This window comes from Vombatus ursinus, unplaced genomic scaffold, assembly GCF_900497805.2.
Source record: "Vombatus ursinus unplaced genomic scaffold, bare-nosed wombat genome assembly UNPS02014848.1, whole genome shotgun sequence".
NCBI classification, from domain to species: domain Eukaryota; kingdom Metazoa; phylum Chordata; class Mammalia; order Diprotodontia; family Vombatidae; genus Vombatus; species Vombatus ursinus.
Genome location: NW_020954626.1, coordinates 1,114,412 through 1,135,789, shown reverse-complemented (window position 1 = coordinate 1,135,789; position 21,378 = coordinate 1,114,412). Strand labels below are relative to the sequence as shown.

Below are 21,378 nucleotides of genomic sequence, written 5' to 3'. Positions count from 1 at the left end.
TCTACATTCTTCTCTTGTGCTTATTATTGCCTTTTTATGTTTCATACCTTTTCATCATTTCCATAAGTTAATTTCTTCACCATCTTCAATTTTAATGTCTTCATTAAACTCAACTTCTTTGCACTCAAAGAAAACAAACAAAACCTATCTTTAATTCTGCCCATGGAAACTGAAATAGCATTTCTTAAGACCTTTAGCTACAACTTAAAAAAACAAACAAAAGTATCTGTGACATTTGAGTCAAATGACAGATTACTGTTTGTCATTTGGCTTACCCTGAAATTACTGTCCTTTACTGACAACGAAACTTAGAAATTAATTTAAATAGACTCTCAATTTTTAAGTTAAACTCATTCCATAAAGTCATTTTGGATAAATGTATTACTATAAATTAGTTATAATAATTGCTAATAATCAGTTTGAAGTTGTTATTTAATTTTTTTCAGGTCCTGACACTAAACTAATGCAGAATAGTGGTAGGACTAAATTTAAAAGGACAAGTATTGACCGACTAATGAATACTCTAGTACTGTGGGTAAGTTACGACAATAAAGCTAAGCAATATTGCTGAGTATAAAAATTCTAACATACTCTACTAATTTTTATAGAAATTCTCTTTGAAATCTAAAGATTTCCCTGAGGGATATGGGTTTAGAATTTGAGGAACAGAAATCCTGTGTTTTACATACTACAATGAATTAAGAAAAAAGATTATGGAATTTTTCATAATGGTGAGCAATACAAGGTTGGTTGGGAGTGGCTTTAAGTGTTTTTTTTTTTATGCCGCTCTGTATGCCACTATGGTTTTAGAAAATCAAATCACAGAAATGAAAGCTCTTTGGTGCCCTTTCTGTCTCTGTGTTTTAAGAATGCCATTCCCTGGCTTGGAATGCCCTGTTCTCTCTTTTGATTCAAATCATTCCTACTTTTCAAAGATCCAGGCAAAGAAAGCCTCTTTTCTTCCAAGAAGTCTTCCCAGAGCATTGTAATACACATAGTTGTCTCTTCATTCCATTAGAATGTAAACTCCTTGAGAGCTGGGACTATCTTTCTTTTTATTTGTATCCCCAGCAGTTATCAGGATGCCTAGAACATAAATATTTATTAAATTGATTTGAATTGTATTGAATCATTCTCTGAACAGATAGCAATTTATTGTTTATGCCCCTCATTTGGTAACCAAAAGTCTGCCTTAGCCAACATTGTTAATTGATTCTATGAAAGCACAACTTTCTAAGAAATAGCATAACAGGAAAAAGTTCCATAGAAATAGAGAAGAGCTTCCTGGGAAGGGAGAAAGAACTAGGCAAGTTATACCCTGGCCCAGGGAGTAGGAATCTAGCTGCCCTTTGTGGGAACCAGGAGCTACAACAGCCTGGGCTTACCACCCAAGAATATTACAGTGGAATTGGAGTTACATAGGGTTTGGCTATGTGTTATTGTAAATAGACATGAGGTAGGATATGCCCGCCTGTCATTTTATATAGCCTTCTGATATCTCTTGTATTGTTGACTTTATTGTTAATTAATGTTTCACATAATTTTGTTGACTTGTGTTATAAGCTAAATGATAATTTTCTTGAGGATCTATGCCCTGTATTCTGTATCACCCACAACATCTAACACAGTATCTTACACAAAGTAGGCCCTCAAGACACTCAACATATGTTGATTGGTGAATATATGGAATCAGAGCAAAGAGTTCAAAGCAGAGCAGTGAAGGGAGGTACTTAATTTACTTTTGGTCTTAAACTACCTTCTATAATCCATTTGTTCAAACCAATATTTACTTTATTGTTATTATTAATAATGACTCATATTTATTTAAGACATTACAATTTAAAAATAACTTTGGAAAGACTGTCCCTGATTGCTTCAGGGAGAGTCTTGAGTAGGCATTGTTTTCTTTATAAATACCAAGTGGTTTCTGGTTGTCTCCAATGGAGGGGGTGTTAATCTCTAACCACCAAAAGAACTAAGGTCATTTATTAGTTAAGTAGTGGCTATCATTCCTTCTGATTCTTGGCTGTATTTTAGCAGACTGATACATTTGATTATGTAGGGGAAAGAAATAATAATACATTTTAAGTAATCTAAATTTACAAAATTATAAGAAGACTTGGACAAGATTTGCATACATAGATGGGTTGTGATCTGCACCATTGGAAGGCACTTCCAAATCAGTGAGATGACAGTTCAATTTGAATATTTGAGCATTTAAAGAAGTTATCTCATGTGAACCTCACAACAACCTTTTGATATTATTATTCTTAGTTTACAGATGAGGAATCTGAGGTTTAGAGAGTTTAAGTCACTTTGTGACCTGGATTACACAGTTTGTAAGTGTTGGAGACAGACTTAGAATCCAGATCTTCCTAGTTCCAAATCCAGTAACTTATTCTCTGTAAGGGAATCTTATACCAAGCAATGAGTGATTGGAATCTTTTAAAAGTGATCAGAACAGAAATTATTTGTTCTCTGAACTTTGACAACCAGTCCCAACTATATCAACAAAATAATAAGACTTGGAATATATTCATTTCTATTTTAAAGTAACACATGCAATTTCTTTGTATAGTTAAATCAAACCCTTTTACTTCTAACCCCTGCTTACACAGTTTTTCAATTATGGAATGGAAAAGGGGACATTTAAATATGTGTTTTTTTTTCCCTAAAAGAAAGAAGATAAACCTCTAGATTAGTTGTGTTCAGCTCCCAAGAAGATTCTCCCAAGGTGTTGGAACTGATTATTATATTAGACATAAATTCAGAAACAAAGTTCATATTAACATCTTTTAAAGGGCATGGTAACACTGTTAAACTGAATAGACCATGACCTGAGGATTCTCAGCAAAATTAAGTGAGAGAGCAAACATTTTAGATGAGACAGTCATGATGGAAGACAGTCTTGGCTGGGCTAGAACATTGGGTCAAATCCGTTATGAAATTCAATAGGAATAAGTGTAAATGTCAAAAATCAGCCTTATAAATACAAGGTGGGAGAAGCATGTTAGAATGCAGTTCATTTGACAAAGATCTGAGGGTTTTATTGGACTCCAACATCAATATGGGTCAATAGTGAGATATGGCGGCCAAAGTTAATGTGATCTTTGGCCGCACTAAGAGAGTCACGGCATCCACAATTAAGGAAGTAATAGTTTTTTATTATGTTCAATTCTGGATGTCATGTTTTAGGAGGGACATTGATATACTGCAGATCATCTGGGGGTGAGGGTGGGGATAATCTAGATTGTCAAAGGCCTCAAACTTAGACCATGTTAATGTCAATTGAAGAAATTTGGCATGGTTATCTTATAGAAGAAAAGACTTGGGGGGTGGGGGTCGATAGCTCTCTTCAACTATTTGAAAGGCTATCACATGGACGGGACATTAGACTTATTTTGCTTCTCCACAGAGGGCAGTATTAGGAACAATGGATGAAAGTTACAGAGGGACAGATTTAGGCTTAATATAAGGAAAAAAATTCTTAGCTTTTGGAACTATCGCCGAAGTGGCATTGGCTGCCTTAGGTGGTAGAGAATTTCCCTGCAGTGTACGTATTCAAGCAAAACCTGAATGACCAATTGTTGGCCATGTTACGGAATGAATTTTTGTTCAGGCCCAGGTCAGACTACATAATCTCAGGTCCCTTTCATCTCCGAGATTCTGGGTTGTTTCCTTCATTTTATAAGCTATTTCTTGGGAATGACAAAGATTAGAAAATCTCTTTTTAAATAACATACATCCCAGAAACTACAGGTTTTCTAATATTGTTATGGATGTCTCTCAGTCACCAGACTGTTAACAAACTTTCACATTATCTGACCCTGAATTTCCTTTACTGTACATGGCATATTTCATATTTGGACACATGCCAATTTGCAAAGAGACATGTCTCTCTGAAAATGATGAAGAGAATTTTGCCAAATACTAAGCACTATTTAAGACCATTAAAAACCATCAAGTTTATTAGCTTTGACTGAAGATAAGCAGAATAAATCATCTACTGCCCAAATGGGAAACAACTTTTAGTATTTTTTATGCCTTTCAAAGTCATCAGAGCCAGTTTTCCAAAAAGCAAAAGGTCTCACAAGTACCTTTAAAGAATTTATTATTTTGTTTTGTTTATCCTGCTTAATACAAAGCCATATGTAAATTGACATTGATTATAAGGGATTGGCATTATAAGGTCCCCTCAAGGGACCAAGCTGTGCTAATTTACATAGCACGTATTTTTTTTTCTATCTATGAAGAAAATGTATGTAGTAGGATGAAAATTTTTATTTCAACTTAAAAATTTTTGCATCAATTGATGCACCTGGCCTTTCTAATGTTAAACGTTCTTTCAGATTAGCAGTGACTTACAATAATGTCAAATGATAGGTAGAGCTAATTTGTCTATTTGCCCATAATTATGCCTAAACGTGGCTTAGAGGAGATTGTGCTGCATTGGGGTCCAGAAAGGCTTGGATTCAAGCCCTGCCTCTGAAACTTTTTAGCTGTGTGCCGTGGGCAAATTATTTAACTTTTTTGAGCCTCAGGGAACTTTCTAAGACTACAAGTTTAGATCATGAGGTCTTGACTTATTGCCATATATGTAAATGGGTGTTGTGCATCAGTGTCTAGATCTCTATATTTTTGTCTGTTTATAGCTAATGCTTGCTATTGGCTATAAATTATAGAATTAGAGGTAGAGGGTAACTTAGAGGTCATCTAGTCCAATTGCCCCCACTTTTTTTTTAAACAGATAAGGAAAAAGGTTCCTAGAGATCAAGAAACTTGCTCATGTTCAAATAGTCAATTTCAGGGCTGGGATTTGGACTCATGTCTTCTTGGCTCCATGTCCTATGCCTCATTAAGGCAAGAGTCTTGGGTTCTTGAAGGCTATGCCAGCTTTATGATCTGTATAAGTAGATGGAACATCTGCAATGATGAGGTCACCAATTAAAGTATTTATATAAGAAATGATTTTTAAAAATTGTTTGAAAGAGACTAATTGACGATTGCAAGATCTGATTTGATTCTTCAAAAATTCTTTTTCTCCTTTTTTTTGAACGTGAAGGTCAAAGACCTTGTTTTCTTCCCCACGAGAGTATAAACTATTTTGCAAAGAGAGATTATTTCATTCATTGCATTTGCCTCTCTAGCACTTAGTGCAATGCTTGGTACATAGTAGGTGCTTAACAAATGCTTGTGGCTTGATTGCTTGATTCATAGACATATAATTCAGATTCAGGTAGTGTTATTTTAATTGTTCATTCTTCCCTAGGTCTCAAAACAAAAGCAAATAGATATGCTTTCCCCCCCCCTAAGTTTTATTTCTGTAATTCTTGTGTTATTGCCCTTTGTTAAGAATTTTGTGGGTGGACTTTCTGCCAAAATGCTTCCTCAATATGAGAATGCTATATTCTGTCATTCATATCATACATCTATGTCTTCATTCTTTTGCCCCAAACATTTTTCCAGACTTGAACTTACCTGGCCTTTAAAATAGGGAAGAAACTTCTTTTATTTCATTTTTGAGACTACTTATGTGGGCTATTCCCACTCTCATCAGTATTAAACTTTAACATATGGTAAAGAGAGCATTTCATTGATTATTGTTGCTAAGTGAAGCAGCAAGAATTATTTTTCACTAGATTAGTTTTCAAATGACAATTTTAAGTTTTGTTTTGTTTTGGAGGGGGGAGGATATTGAATGAGCATGGCTTTTAGTTTAGCTCTTATAATCTTGAAAATGTCTAGGAATTTAAGTTCAAGTAACCATAACCAGTCTGCTATTCTAATTTCAGATCTTTGGGTTTCTGGTATGTATGGGAATTATTCTCGCAATAGGAAACTCAATCTGGGAGCATCAAGTTGGGGACTATTTCCAAGCATTCCTTTTCCGAGATGAAGTAGTGAAGAATCCCATTTTCTCGGGATTTCTAACATTTTGGTCGTACGTTATTATTCTGAATACTGTCGTGCCTATTTCTTTATATGTGAGGTAAGAGGTCTTGACCCTTTCATAATGTGAAAAAAGTGATGTCTGTATGTTTTATATAAGTATTTTGTTTATTTTGAAAAATTATGATAGTTGCCTTGCTCCCACTGAACTTGATCTGTGACATCTGTCCCAAACAAGGCAACTAAGCTTTTGAATCTGCTTAACATTTACATTTTCAAATTGTAGCACACATTTGCTCATTGACTTGATTCTGTTTTTTAGAATTAATTTTCATTTAAACACGTGGGTATCAGTATAAACTTGAAAATCCAAATTAATCAGGAACAGGCTCAATCTAAATGTTAGAAATTCTAGGTCTCCTGGATTGATGTCTTGGGATTGGTCTCCTTCCCAGCAAGTGATGATAATGATGATTAGCAAGAATAATAGTTTATAACCATTCTGTAGAGCAATTTGGAACTATGCCCAAAGGGCTATACAACCGTGCATACCCTTTGACATAGCAACACTACTTCTAAGTCTGTATCCCAAAAGAGATTAAAAAAAAAACAAAAAGGAAAAGGACTTACATGTACAAAAATATTTATAGCAACTCTTTTCTGGGGGCAAAGAATTAGAAATTGATGCACATCAATTTGGGAATGGCTGAATGAGTTGTGGTATATGATTATGATGGACTACTATTGTATTATAAGAAATTTTGAGCAAGATGCTCTCAGAAAAACCTGGAAAGATTTGCATGGGGTGATGCCAAGTTAAACGTATTGTGTACAAAGTAATAACAATATTGGAAGATGATCAGCTGTGAATGACTTAGCTATTCTCAGCAATACAATGATCCAAGACAACTCTGAAGGACTTATGATGAAAAATGCTATCCATCCCCAGAGAGGGAACTGATGGTGTCTGAATACAGAATCAAGCATACTTTTAAAATTTTGTTTTTCTTGAGTTTTTTTAATCTATATATTTTTTCACAACATGACTATTATGGATCTGTTTGGCATGCCTATACATGTATAACCTGTGTTGAATTGCTTGCCTTCTCTGTAAGGGGAATGAGGAGGGAGGAAGGGAGAGAATTTGGAACTCAAAGTTTTAAAAACGAATGTTAAAAAGTGTTTTTACATGTAACTGGGGAAAAATAAAATACTAAATAAAATTATTGAAGGCTATGAAAAGAATAATAGTTTATGTTTATATAAACCTGGTCTCAGGCGAAACTTGGAGGATTTTGCAAGGTTAGTGATGCCCAGCTGGTAGAGAAAATGCTGAGTGCAACATGATATGTTAAGGGTGAAGTTGGCACAAGAGCTTTGAAGAGGAGAGGCAGTCTTTTTTTTTTCTCCTTCAAAAAACCTTGGGTGATTCTAGACATTCTCTTTGGGATCAACTCCAGATGTGGAGAGAGAAAGACTTTGGAAGCTACAGATATGTAGGGGAAACTGGCTCCTCAACATGTCCCTAATTTCCGTCTTGCATTTCTAGATATTTTGGGGAATTTCCCCTTGGGTGAAATAGGGACCTCTCTCTTTCTTCAAAACTCTCATACAAACTCTGCCCATTACATGTCACGTCTCGCTTAGAGTTCTCTCCATCAATATGGAGTCACTCATGAAGCACACAAAATACCTCAGACTTGGCTTGAAACCTGACTTACATTTATATATCACTTTTACATAATATTTTGATTGTTATCAGAGCCACTAAGAGGTTAGTAGAACAAATATCATTGACTACATTTCACAGATGAGGAAACTGAGCTCAAAAGTGATTGTTTAATTATTTAAACTTATCTGATACCACTTCAGTGAAGCTAGAACTTGAACTCAAGTCTTCTGATTTAAAATCAGAGCTCTTTTCAATACACTATGCTGAATGTTAGCTTGGCATGTAACCAGGAGAAACACAATGCAAAACTCTTTTGATTTCATGGTTGATCTCAGATAGGTTTGGACTGACAAGGTTAGAGTTGAAATGGATCATGTTATTGTGGTCTAAGAAAGGTACTATAATGCAGTGAAAAGAAGCCTAGTCTAGATATCAGGATACCATGAAGTGAAAGCTTGGTTGAGAGTAAAGAGTTTTGCATTTGGTATCAGAAGACCCAGGTTCAAATCCCACTTCTGCTACTTATACCTGTATAACTCTGGCCAAGTCATTTAACCTCTTTGAGACTCGATTTCTTCATTTGTCAAACAGTTAATAATAATATTAGCTAGCAGTTATATAATACCTACTATGTTGTGGGAACTGTGTTAAGCACTTTACACATATTTTCTCATTTGATCCTCACAACAACCCTGGGGTGGGGTAGGTACTAATATTATTCCCATTTTACAGCTGAGGAAATTGAAGCAGACAGAGTCACGTAGCCAGTGAGTCTCTGAAGCCAGATTTATATTCAGGTCTTCCTGACTCCAGGCCTAGTGCTCTATCTGCTGGGCTAGCTAGCTGCCACATGAATGAAGAGATTGGACTACATGCCCTGTAGGGTCCCTTCCAGTTCCAAATTTATGATTCTGTGACCCAAGTTCTAGACCTCACTTTGCTGCTGGTTCATTTGTTGGGTGAGTTTCCTCCTCTATGAAATGAATCTAGATTGCTTCTGAGATTCATCTTTAACATTCTATTGTTTAAATGCAATATTTCATGGCGCCTTAGAAATTTTCCTTAGTGCTTTTCTGTGGTCTCAATCAAAGAAGTAGTTTTCTTGTTGTTCAAGCATGTCCAACTCTTTATGACCCCATTTGGGGTTTTCTTGGCAGAGATACTGAAGTGGTTTACCATTTCCTTCTCCAATTCATTTTACAGGTGAGGAAACTGAGGCAAACAGGGTTAAGTGATTTGTCCAAGGTCACATAGCCACTAAGTGTCTGAGGGCAGGTTTGAACTCAGGTCATCCTGACTCTAGGTCGGGCACTCTATGCACTGCATCACCTGGCTGCAATGAAAAAAAAAAACAATTTACAAATTATCATCATTTAAAAATAATGGAGAGGCAGCATGATATAGGGGGAAATATTGAAGATCTAGGTGATGATGGGCACTTTACTTCCTGGCGCCTCAGTTTTCTCATCTGTAAATTGGGGTTATAATAGTGGCACTAGTGACCATATGGGATTGTTGTAAAGATCAAGTCGAGTATTGTACGTAAAGTGCTTTGTAAACTGTAAAGCTCCGTTGACAGGGAACCTATAATGATGATGAGGTCGTTAGAGTTTCCAGAAAAATAAATGTAATTTCAGAAATTGTGTGAATTCTCCATTTCAGTCAGCCTCTTAACTAGTAGATTCAGTGCTTCACTTCCAATAGAGGAAACATTTTATTCAACTTAATTATACATATTTTGTATTCATTGTGTATAAAAATGTCTCACCCAAGCTATCAAGCTCCCTTTGAAAAGGGGATGCTTTCTAAAACTTTCATGGGTCTATTGCCACTATCAAATTGAATTTTTATTTTTCCATTCCAAAAATCTCTTATTTTTTGACTTGCTTACTAATTGATGAGGAGCTATTTAAAGCCTGGTACAGCGGGACTACCTTGATTCAAATTCCACTTCCAACATTTACTAACTACATGACTTTGAACAAGTGATTTACCTTCTCTGGGCCTCAGTTTCTTCCTCTGTAAAATGAGGGGTTTGGATTAAAAGATCTCTGAGCTCCCTTCTGGCTATATATCTATGATCCTATGAACTTGGAGTCAGAAAAACCTGAGACTATGTGTCTCTATGCCTTAATTGTTGTATGATCTTGAGGAAAGCCATGTTACCTTTCTCAGTTTCTATATCTATAAAATAGGTATAGTAATACTTGTATTACCCACCTAACAGGGATGTGATGGCACTCAAGTGAGATGATGTCTGTTAAATTCCTTTGTAACCGTAAAGTACTATCCAAATGAGAACCCTAGGATCATTAATATCACTGTCATCTCTATGTGGCCCCTCCATTCATTTTTACCTGTTTCTTCCCCTCCTCCCCTCTTATTCATTCTTAATTGTGATGGAGAGATTTTAATATGTAAAGTGCTCTTGTTTAGATGCCAGTCAGTAAACTGAAATGTCAAAGTCGTGCAGAATTGACTTGCGGTAGTGGCATATCACTATCTCACCACAAATTACTTTGGGCCCTTTGGAGTTGTGGCCAGACTGGGCTCTACTTAAGCTGTATACTACTGGCTCATCTTTGATTCTGAAGACTTTTCATGCTTGTATTCAATTATAGCATCTGTAGTAAATCCTGCTCCTTGCCAGAATAACCATGGTCAGCTTTTATGACTTTTCCTTTTATGTCTCAAATGTGCCTAGTGGCTTTCCATCTGAACATGTGCAAACACATATGTGCGTGTTGTCATCAGGAAGCAAGTATATTATGCACACACAACTTCTTTGAAGTGATTTGGCATTTTTTATTCATTGCATTTGAATTTTTTTTTTAAGTGAGGAAGTGATTTATTGCTCAAAGAAGGTGTTGGAAGGAAAGTGGCAGAGGACGGGGTTCTGTATTGCCTGGAAAGAGACAGAGGATAAGAAATACTGTTTCTTTTAGCATCTAAGGCCTGGTAGTCTAGCCTGACCTTAAAGGAAACAACATTCCTTGTGTTTCTAAGTTATTCACTTGTGACTTTACTCAAGCAGTCAGGCAGTGACAAATATAAAAATGCTCTTCTAAATGATAATTCTACTCATAAGTAGATAATTCTACTCCTAATGTTGTTATCAGGTTTTTTAATAGTTTTTTTAAAATTGATATTAAGAATTAGAGAGGCAGTGTGGAATAGTAGCTAGAGAGCTATCCTTGAAGCCAGAAAGATTGAGTTAAGTCCTGCTTTAGACTCGAATTGTCTATATGGACTTTTCAGTGCTCTTGGTAACTCTCAGTGACTATCTAAGCTGTAGAGGATTTTACCAATGAGAAAAACAAAGACTTGTCTGAGGTCCCACAGAATCACAGAAACAGAATCTCAGAACCGGAAGGGAGCTCTGGGGTCGTCTCATCTAACCTATCCCTGAACAAGAATCCCTTCTATAATATACCTGACAAATGATATTGCAGCATTTGTTTGGAATGAAGAGGAACCTACTGCTTCTTAAAGCAGGCCATTCCACTTTTTTTTTTTTTGGTAAGGCAATTGGGGTTAAGTGACTTGCCCAGGGTCACACAGCTAGTGAGTGTCAAGTGTCTGAGGTCAGATTTGAACTCAGGTCCTCCTGACTCCAAGGCCAGTGCTCTATCCACTGCGCCACCTAGCTGTCCCTGCCACTCCACTTTTGGACGGTTATAATCGTTAGCATTTTTTTCCTGACATTAAACCTAATTTTGCCTCTTTTTAACGTTCACTCACGTTCCTGGAATTGCCCTTTTTAGCCAAGTAGAAAAAGCCCCATTCCTCTTCCATATAGCCCTTTCCATATGGCCCTTCCATAGCCCTTTAAATAAATGAAGATAGCTGTCATGTTCCTCCAAAGTTTTCTCTTCCCTTGGCCAAACATCTGCATTTTCTTCACTTAATCTTCATTTGGCATGATCATAAGGACCTTTACCATACTGGTTATCCTCTTTAAAGATTCTGCATCATATCAATATCCTTCCTTAAACCATGGTGCCCAAAACTGAACACAGTATTCAAGCTGTGGTCTTACCAGGGCAGAGTGTGGTGGGACTAATTTCTCCCTAGTTCTAAACTCTGCTTCTCAACACAGCTAAAGGTGGCATTTGCTTTTTTGCAATAGTGTGGCATAGCATGTTATTGACACATTTGAAGCTAAATTCCCTCAAATCTTTGTCAAACTGCCGCCAAGCCATACCTCACCCCATTTTGTACTTTGAAGTACGTTTTTGAACCAAAGATAATACTTTGTGTACTCCTATTAGCTTGTCCCTTACTAGATCCAGCCACAAGTTTTAAATTGTTGAGATAATTTTGGATAGTGACTCTCTCAACTATTGTATTAGCTATTGCTCCCAGCTTTGTGATAAGTATATCACTAATCAATCAATAAACATTTATTAAGTGCCTACTATGTGCCAGGTCCTGTGCTAGAGATACAAAAAGAAGCAAAAGATAGTCTCTGCCCTCAAGGAGCTTACTTTCTAATGGAGGAGCCCACATGTAAATACATATATGTAAAAAAAAGCTATATACAAGATATATATGAAATAATTAATAGAGGAAAGTCACTAGAATCAAGAGGGAATGAGAAAGGTTTCCTGTAGAAAGTCAGATTTCAGTTGGTACTTAAATAAAGTCAGGGAAGTCAGTGGTCAGAGTGGAGGTGGGAGAGCATTTTAGGCATAAGGGATGACCAGAGAGAGTATGCAGAGTTGAGAAATGAAATGTCTTGGTTTTGGGATAGCTAGGTCAATGCCACTGGATTGAAGGGTACATGTTGAGGGCTGAGGTAAAAGAAGACTGGAAAGGTAGGAGGAGTCTAGGTTGGAAACGGCTTTGGATGCCAAGCAGAGCATTTTGTATCTGGTGCTAGAGGCAATAGGAAGCACTGGAGTTTATAAAGGGGTGACATGCTCAGACCTGCATTTTAGGAAAATCATCTTAGTGGCTAAGTAGAGAATAGATTGGAGTGGGGAGAGACTTAAGGCAGGCAGACCCATCAGGAGTCTATGGCAATAATCAGTGTGTGAGGTGATGAGGGCCTGCACTAGAGTGATGGAAGTGTCAGAGGAGAGGCCATTCAAGACAAATCACAAAGGTGAAGCTGAATGACTCTGGCAACAGCTTGCATGTGGGAAGTGAGTGAGAGTGAGGAATCCAAGATAATCCTAGGCTGCAAACCTCAGCCACTGAGAGGATTGTGTTGCTTCCTACAATAATATGGAAGGTAGGAGATGGGAAGGGTTAGAGGGAAAGATAACAAGTTCTGTTTTGGGCATGTTGAATTTAAGATGTCTACTGATCATCCAGTTTGAGATGTCTGAAAGGCAATTGGAAATGTGAGATTGGAGGTGAGTAGAGAGAATGGGGAAGGAAAGGTAGATTTGAGAATCCTCAGCATAGAGATGGTAATTAACTCCACAGGAGCCATTGAGATCACCAAGTGAGGTGGTATAGAGGGAGAAGAGAAGAAGGTCCTGGACAGAGCCTCAAAGGACACCTACAGTTAGAGGGCATGATCTGGAGAAGGTTACAGAAGAGGAAGGAGAGATGGAGTTGTCAGGTAGGTAGGAGGAAAATTACGAGAGAATGGTGTCCCAAAAACCTAGAGAGAAGAAAGCATTAAGGAGAGAGTGATCAACAGTGTCAAAGTCTACAGAGAGGTCAGAGAGAATGAGGACTAAGAAAAAGCCATTGGATTTGGCAATTAAGAGATCATTAGTACCTTTGGGGAGAATAGTTTCAGTGGAATTATAAGGTTGAAAGCTAGATTATAAGGGTTGAAGAAGAGAGTGGGAGGAGAGAAAATGGAGGCATCTATTGTAGATGGTCTTTTTGAGCTTAACTACAAAGGGTAATAGTGGGGATGGAAGAATCATATGAGAATTTTTTCGGGGTAGGGGAGACTTGGCCATGTTTGTAAGCAGTAGAAAATGAGCCAAGAGAAAGGGAGAGATTGAAAATAAGTGAAAGAGTGGGTATGACAGAGAGGGCAATCTGTTGGAGGAGATGGCATGGAATTGGATCACTTGAATAAGTAGATGAGTTAGCTCTGGTAATAATACCACTTCTTCATGTGAGACAGGGGTGAAGAAGGTGATAGTGGCAGAAGGCACCTGCGTGATAGGAGATGAGGAAGAGTGTGGAAGGGGGAGCTCACAGCAAATGGCTTCAATTTTATTTGTAAAACATGAGGGTTTCAACTGAGAGATGGGGGGGATGGGGAGTCATGGGAAGTTTGAGGAAGGATGAAAAGGTTTGGAAGAGCTGCTGTGGAGAGCAGGACATTGAGTTGATAAAGGAGGTATAATAGCATTGCTGAGCAGCAGTTAGGGGCTAGTTGAGGCTACGTAAAACATAAATTCCTAGTGGACCCATTTATAGTAACATAAATTTGCAGTGACTTCATTTAGCAGCATGTGTGTGGGAGCATCCAAGGCAGAGGCTTGGCTGGGTATAACTGGTGATATGATAAGAAGATTAGGAACTCCAGAGTGGAGGTCAGTGTAGAGCTGAATTGGTTCACTAAGGAGTCAAGAGGGGGAGAAGAGGAGAGGGTAGATAGTGTAGGGGAGATTGGGATTAGAGGTCATGGTGTGAAAGAAGAATAAGGTTATATAAGGGAAGGCAGAGGGAAAGGTGAAAGGCCAATAGGTTGTGGTCAGACAAGGGGATTTGAGAGTTATTGAACATGGAAGTGGTATATTTGTGAGTGATGGAAAGATCAAGGTTATGACCATCTTTTTGTGTGGCTGAGGTGGGGTGGAGGAGTAGCTCATGAGAGGTGAATAGGTTACGGAACTGAGTGCTATCTGTGCTTTCATTCAGGTTGTTGATACAAATATTAAGCAACATAGGACCTGAAACAGATCCCTGGGACACACCACTGAAGACCTCTTTTATATGAACATTGAGCCTTTTAGGATTATTAACTGGTTCTGAATCCACAAAGACAACAGTATGTGTCTAGTGCACATCTCTCCCTCTTTTCCACAAGAAGAACATATAAAATAAACATTGTACATTCTTAGCAGAGTATTGTAAAATTCTCCCTGTCTTCAGTATTTTCTGGAAGTAAGATAATAATAATAATGATAATTAATAATAATAGCATTTATATAGTGCTTTAAGGTTTACAAGCACTTTACATGGGTTAATTCATTTGATCCTCACAAACAACCCTACACAGTAGGTAGTATTCTTATCCACTTTTTATAGATGAGGAAACTGAGACACAGAGAAGTTAAGTGACTTGCCCAAGGTCACACAGCTAGGAAGTATCTGAATCAGGATTCAAACTTAGTTCTTCCTGACTCCAACTCTTTACTGTATCCATTGTGCAACTTAGCTGCCTCCTAGTTGATCAGACCCCAGCAGTGCTTTCTTACCTTATAAGCACCTTGATGGCCAAACTGAATTTCTTTTTCCTCATCTTATCAAGCTCCTCCTCCTACTCCTTGGTCCTTCTCCATTTCTTTCCTTTCCTTCTCCTTTTCATCTTTTGCTCCTTTCTAATCCTCAAATGTTTCTTTAGATCCTCAGCTCTAATCTTTTATTTTCACCCTCAGTTCTTTTCCTTTAAATAGACTACAGCATGGACTCCACATATTGTTGGAAGCCCTTGCTACCTACCGCGCATTCATTATGCGGTGCTTTGAGTAATCATAATTATGTAAGCCTGACAGGTCCCCATCTAGTGCATTCTCTAAATAGATTAGGCAAGAGCCATAAATGAAATAGCAGAGAATTTGTTTCTAACAGAGTGGCAAAGTAAATAAAGAAATAAAATAGTAAAATGATTTTCATTCTTCCCCTCCTACCTTTTCCCTTCTCTTCTCTTCTCCCTTTCTCCACCCGTGGAGGGTTATATGTTCCTATGGATTTTCATACCTAGTGAATGGAACATTTCCTGGGACATTTACTCTCTGATAGCCAGGCTTGAAAAAGTCTCCTAAGTTCTTCCCCTGGCAACTGACTGCGCCTTGTCGCTTCTTGCCTCTGCCTTTTTACTGCTTCTTTGACATGATTTGGGAGCCCCGTTTTGTATTGACATGAAGCTGGATCAGGATGAGAAATTTGCTTTCACTTCATTCCCACCCCAAAGTACAGGCTTCGAGCCTCTCTATAATCCTTGGAGTCTTTCTGGATCTGTGATTAAACAGCCTTAATGGTTTTTGTTTGCCTTTTCAGCTCCCATTATGCCCTTGGCAGAGTGAACCTTAGCCTTGAAAACTGCCTTGAAGCTAAGGGGGCACTTTGTAATACAGGAATGGTGGAGCTGGTATGACCTTTGCCCTACATTTCTGCCATCTAGGCATTATATAGGTTGTCTTTCAGCTCCAGTCCTTTTTCTCATCAAGTTTTCCCAAATCTCACCATCCTCAAATTAAATCTCTGGCATTTTTTACCATTTAAAAACCCTCCAAATCTCCTTAACAATTCCTTCTCCTTTTGTCTGAGTCTCTCTTCTGGCATCATTCAACTTCTCCCCCAAGAGTCAGAAAAGCCATTACACAGAAGGAATGACTGAGCAGGCTCTGCGACCTAGGACTTCAGAGTGCTGGTCTAGTGACTCCTGCCACACTAACTAGTTACTGCAGTTTTTATATACGCCAGGTTTTTATGCCTGAAAGTTGAATTTAGCATATTATTAGGAAGTTAGTCTGTGAGTTTTTTTTCTGTTAAAATAATTTGTTTTATGTCACTATTTTTTTTTGCCAGTTGTTGGTGTCGTAAGATTGGACATTCATAAAATGACACTCAGCTAAGAATCATGGGATATTATATCCAACACCTTAGAGATCATCCAGTATAAGATATATACATGGGTCTCCCAGTCTAGACTGTAAGCTCTTTGGGGGTAGGGACTGTGTTTGCATTTGTCATAGAGCCTGACCCTTAGGAGAATCTTAGAATCAGAACTCACTTCTGGCTCACTCTTCCACCTGTCCCACTTCCCACACTAGCCCTTTCCCCTGGGGATGGCTCCACCCTGAGTCCTGTTAGCTGATCGGTGAGTCCCCATCTGGGAATGCCATATCTTGAGGAGATTTGGTCATTCTGCTCTCTTCACTTCCTGCTCACACTCTCGTCAACTCCACTTCCACACCAGCTGTCTTGCCGTAGGAGATAATCTTTTCCTTCCCCTCTACTCCTTTCTGACTTCCTTTTATGTTTTTTTTTCTTTTATTAGATTGTAAGGTACTTGAGAATAGGAACCATCTTATTTTTTTTTTCTTGTATCTCCCACACTTAGTATGGGGCCTGGCATAGAGTAAACAATAAATGTTCAATCTATTATTTGTCTATCAATCTACAGATTGATCTATCAGTTCATTTGTCTATCAGTCTATCTGTCTATCTCTCTGTCAATCTATTTGTCTACCCATCTACCTCTACCTAGGAGGGACCTTAGGGGTTAATTAGTCCAACCCAAGGGTGGGGGAACCTGTGGCCTTGAGGCCACATGTGGCCTTCTGGGTCCTCAAGTGCGGCCCTTTGACTGAATTCAATTTGCACTTAAGGACCTAGAGGGGCACGTGTGGCCTCGAGGCTGCAGGTTCCGCCCTTCCTGGTCCAAACTCTTCATTTTACATTTGGGGAAATTGAGGTCTGGGGAGGTTAAGGTATTGGCCCAAGTAGGCATTTAATAAATACTTATTAATTGATTGAACTTCCTCATTTTAAAAAGGCCCAGAGAATTGTAATGACTTGTCCAAGGTGACAGAACTAGCTCTCTGCAGAGTTGGGACCAGAAACCAGATCTCCTGATTCCCAGTACTGTGCTTTTTCCGTTATATCACAGAGACTTCCTATGCATGTAAGCTGTAAAACAAAAAGCAGGATGTCCCACTGTAAATCTCCTGTACCCTTTTTCCTAAAGAAAAAAGACTCTTCTCTCTTCCTTTGTTCTACATGTTCTACATGTTATTTTGGATTTATGTCTTTTGAATGGATTTAGCAGTCTTTTATTTGCTGGTCTGCTAACATGAAACACCCGTATTTGAGTACATTTGTTTTGTTCTAGATTTTCAGAAAGCTACAATGTAGTGAGGTAATTGAACCATCCATTCAGCGAACAACCAACATAGAGCAGTCAAAGTCAATCTCTTCACAAGCTTTGCCGATTGCCGTATTAAGACTCCTGTGCCCTGGATATTGTATTCAAGTGGGTTATGTTCTCAGAACCCTGAAACTTGAAGCTGGTGTCTATCTTACACATCAGCCCCATCTCTTCATTTTACGAACAAGGAAACTAAGGCCCAGGAAAGCTTTCAGAAGGTCATACAGCTAGTTCACAGCAGAGGGGGCCTAGTTTCCAGTTCTTTAATCATTTAACCCAGGGCTCTTTCCATTATACCGCACAGCCTCGTGAATCGTTTTTCTAGTTAAGACTCCCATGGCCACAATGTGCTGGTACAGAAACACCATCATTATCCAACCACAGATGTGAGCTATGGAATGTTATAAACAATCATCAAAACATGAAATAACAGTCCCTTCCACGTGAATGATGGTATTCCCTATGGAGACAGCAGTCCAATTAGCCAACCTCATTTCCTTCCCTCCAGAGTAACTTTAATTCCTTTTGCTCTATATTTAGCTATTGTCTTAAAGCTCATTTAGCAAAATGGAGGGTCTGATGACCTGTCGTGGAGGAGAAGGCCTTAAAGGGCAACTCCTTTAGGTTATCTAGTGGATAGAACCTAGAAACTTGTTTAATAATTGGATTCCTCCAAAGGAGAGTCAGCCAAGAGTACATGTATGCCAATACACTATACAAGAAATAACTCCTCTGGGCCTGATAAATGTGATTTGAGAACGAAGATAGTTTTGCTGGGGTTTTGTGTTATCCTATCCCATTGTTTTTAATAACATTGTGGAAAAATGCTATGAGGATTATGTAAGATTTTGGAAAAAAAACTACATTTTTTTTTGAGAGGGTAAAGATCATTAGCAGTTTGGGAAAGGGCACTTTGATTTATTTGTATAGTCTGTGTATGGATTTTCCTTTAAGGAATTTGGTGGGCATATCGTAACAAAGTTTGGCATTTTCTGATGTTGTCTAAACTTTTCTTCCCCTTCTTCTTGCCCTGTAATGCTTCAAAGTGTGGAAGTTATCCGGCTGGGTCATAGCCACTTTATAAATTGGGATCGGAAGATGTACTATTCGAAAAAAGAGACACTTGCTGAGGCTCGGACAACTACGCTTAATGAGGAATTGGGCCAGATTGAATATGTTTTCTCAGACAAGACAGGCACCCTCACTCAAAACATAATGACTTTTAATAAATGCTCCATTAATGGAAGGACCTATGGTAAGTTATTTTCCCCATTTAAAAAATTTACTTCCTTCCTTTGACATTTTTCTACAAATTAATTTTCTTACATCCATTCTATTTCATTGAAGAAAGCCTTTTGTGATTTGATAAAGAAATAAAATAGATTGGCTTAAGCTATAGATTCATGAAGCTCTCTGTTTATCCTATGATATTGGCTTAGAATGTAAATTCCAAAACAAGATGATGCAGTAGTTAGCAAACTGTTAGGTTCTAATCTCTTGTATGAGGCATTGTGTCTAGGACCAGAAAGCAATCTGGTGGATGCATAAAGATACAAAACCCTTTGCATGGATGTCTGTGGAGTGAAGAGGCTGGACGTCATGATCCTTAAGGTCATTTCCAGCTCTAAAATGCTATGGTTCTGCTCTGTGCTGCTAAGTAAGGCTAGAGAGCATAAATTCTTGTTACTTTCTTTGATGAGCAAAAAAGAAATTCTGAAATAACTGCAGTGATACTTCAAAGTTTGCAGGGTACCTCATGTATTTATTTTAGTGTATATAGTCTATAGATATAGCGCACATAGCATAGAGTATGTCGATATATAGATACATATGTGTGTGAGACTTGATTGGCCAGTTATTCCAGAGAACAAACACACATGGCTGCTATGAAATGATGATAATGATGGTGCTTCATATTTATATAGTACTTTAAGGTTTGTTTTAAACACATTAATTTGATTCTCACAACAACCCTGCAAAGGTAGGTGCTATTATTTTCTCCATTTGACAGATGAAGAAACTGAGGCTCAGAGAGGGGAAGTGATTTGCTCAAGATCCTATGGTTATTACGTGTCTGAGATAGAACTCAAACCCAGGTCTTCCTGATTCTAAGTCCAGAACTCTATCCTTTACGTGACACCATCTCTCAAATTGTTCTTTTGAATTTACTCGTACTTCATTACCCTGTTCCTTTGACCCCTTTGACAAAGGTTCAATAGAAAGAGCACTGAACCCGTAATGAGAAGACTTGAATCAAACTTTCTAGTACTGACACTAGTTCTACCTATGCACTTGGACAAATTGTTTAAATTCTCTGAGCCTCCATTTCCTTATCAGGAAAATTAAAAAAAATCAATACTTTAATCACTTGTTTCTTGTAAGTTATTGTGAATATGAAATTGAAGTATTTGTATGTAAAGCACTTCATAGGCATTAAAATGCTATATGAGCGTCAGCTATTGTTACATGAGTCTGTAGTCATGAAGGATGTATGGACAATTCGTTTGGTACTTCTACCCTTGGCAAGGCACCCTTCAGTTATTTCTACAGCCTGACTGAAAGGCCTACACCCCTTCTCCTATCAGATGTTGTATACACCAGGAACTTCAGAGCCCCTATATTTTCAGTACTAAAATCTAGTAACTCTTAAGACAGACCAAGAAAGGTGGCAAAGCCAATATGGAAATCATCTCTAGAATTTTGTTTTTTCCTTTATTTTTCCTCCAGATATCTATTCTATTCTATCTGTCTATCTGTTTATCTATCTATCGATCTGTCTTTCTATTTCATATTTCAAGCCTTATTCTTTTGTCCCATTTGATATAATTTCTTTTATATGTTAATGGAAAACTCTTCATAAGCTGCTAAATAGCCACTGATTGGGCTGGTTCTTAGACAAAAGTATAAAGTAGAAGTTAGTTTTCTTATCTCCTTTCCTGTCAATCTTTCCCCAGTGTTTTCTTTAAATGCTCCCATCTCCATCAATTCTGGCCTGTCCTCCTTGGCAATGTACCAAATCTTTTCTATCATTCCTCTCCATCCACCCTGCCCCTTTTCCCTACCCCCAGTTAAAATATACCTGTGCTGTGCCCTATTCCTTGAGGACAGCTAGCTAATGTACTTTTCTGTGTTAGTATAATCAAGGGTACTAATGAGTTATTAAATTACCTCTTCCAAGTAACATCTTTGTATTTTAATGGGGACTTCCCAAAAGAATAGTTCTAATGTTGACAGTAGCCTGGTGCTGGAGATATATTTGGACTGGAGCAAGTTTTGGCTGACCTATACATGTCAGTGTGCTCTGTCTTTCTATATGTGGGGAAGTCCTTGTTCTTAAGAATACATAAGATCATTGGATCAAAGACCTAAAGCTGGAAGGGACATTAGAGGCCATATTTGTTTTCTCTTGTGCTCTGATTATGTTTGTTGAATAAAATTAAAATAAGACATTGGACTCCACTCTGCCAGGAACTATAACCATGAATTGGTCATAATTTCAAAGAACTGTCCTTATGATGATGTGGTTAAGCCACTTTATGTTTCCCAACATCACCAATCATATAATAAAAACAGAACTGGCCAGTATTTGCCTCACTCTTGTGTATGAAAAAACCATAAGCTGTATTTTAATTTTTCATTAACATACTCAACATTTTTAGACTAGTTAGTTTATGTAGCTATTTATGGGATTAGGAAGAGACATAAAAGCATCTCTACACATTTATTGGGAGTATACATGAACACC

At 37.9% G+C, this 21,378-nt stretch overlaps 1 protein-coding gene across 4 annotated transcripts in view; it reads left to right on the top strand.

Annotated features, from left to right (window-relative positions):
- The window catches only part of ATP8B4 (ATPase phospholipid transporting 8B4 (putative)), a 327,254-nt gene that overhangs the window by 209,470 nt on the left and 96,406 nt on the right, over positions 1-21,378 (top strand). For all 4 annotated transcript variants that reach the window (XM_027840872.1, XM_027840874.1, XM_027840871.1 and 1 more), the window contains 3 exons: positions 447-535; positions 5,793-5,989; positions 18,680-18,888. In XM_027840872.1, coding sequence (XP_027696673.1) covers positions 447-535; positions 5,793-5,989; positions 18,680-18,888 — 495 coding nt within the window. The remainder of the gene's footprint in view (positions 1-446; positions 536-5,792; positions 5,990-18,679; positions 18,889-21,378) is intronic.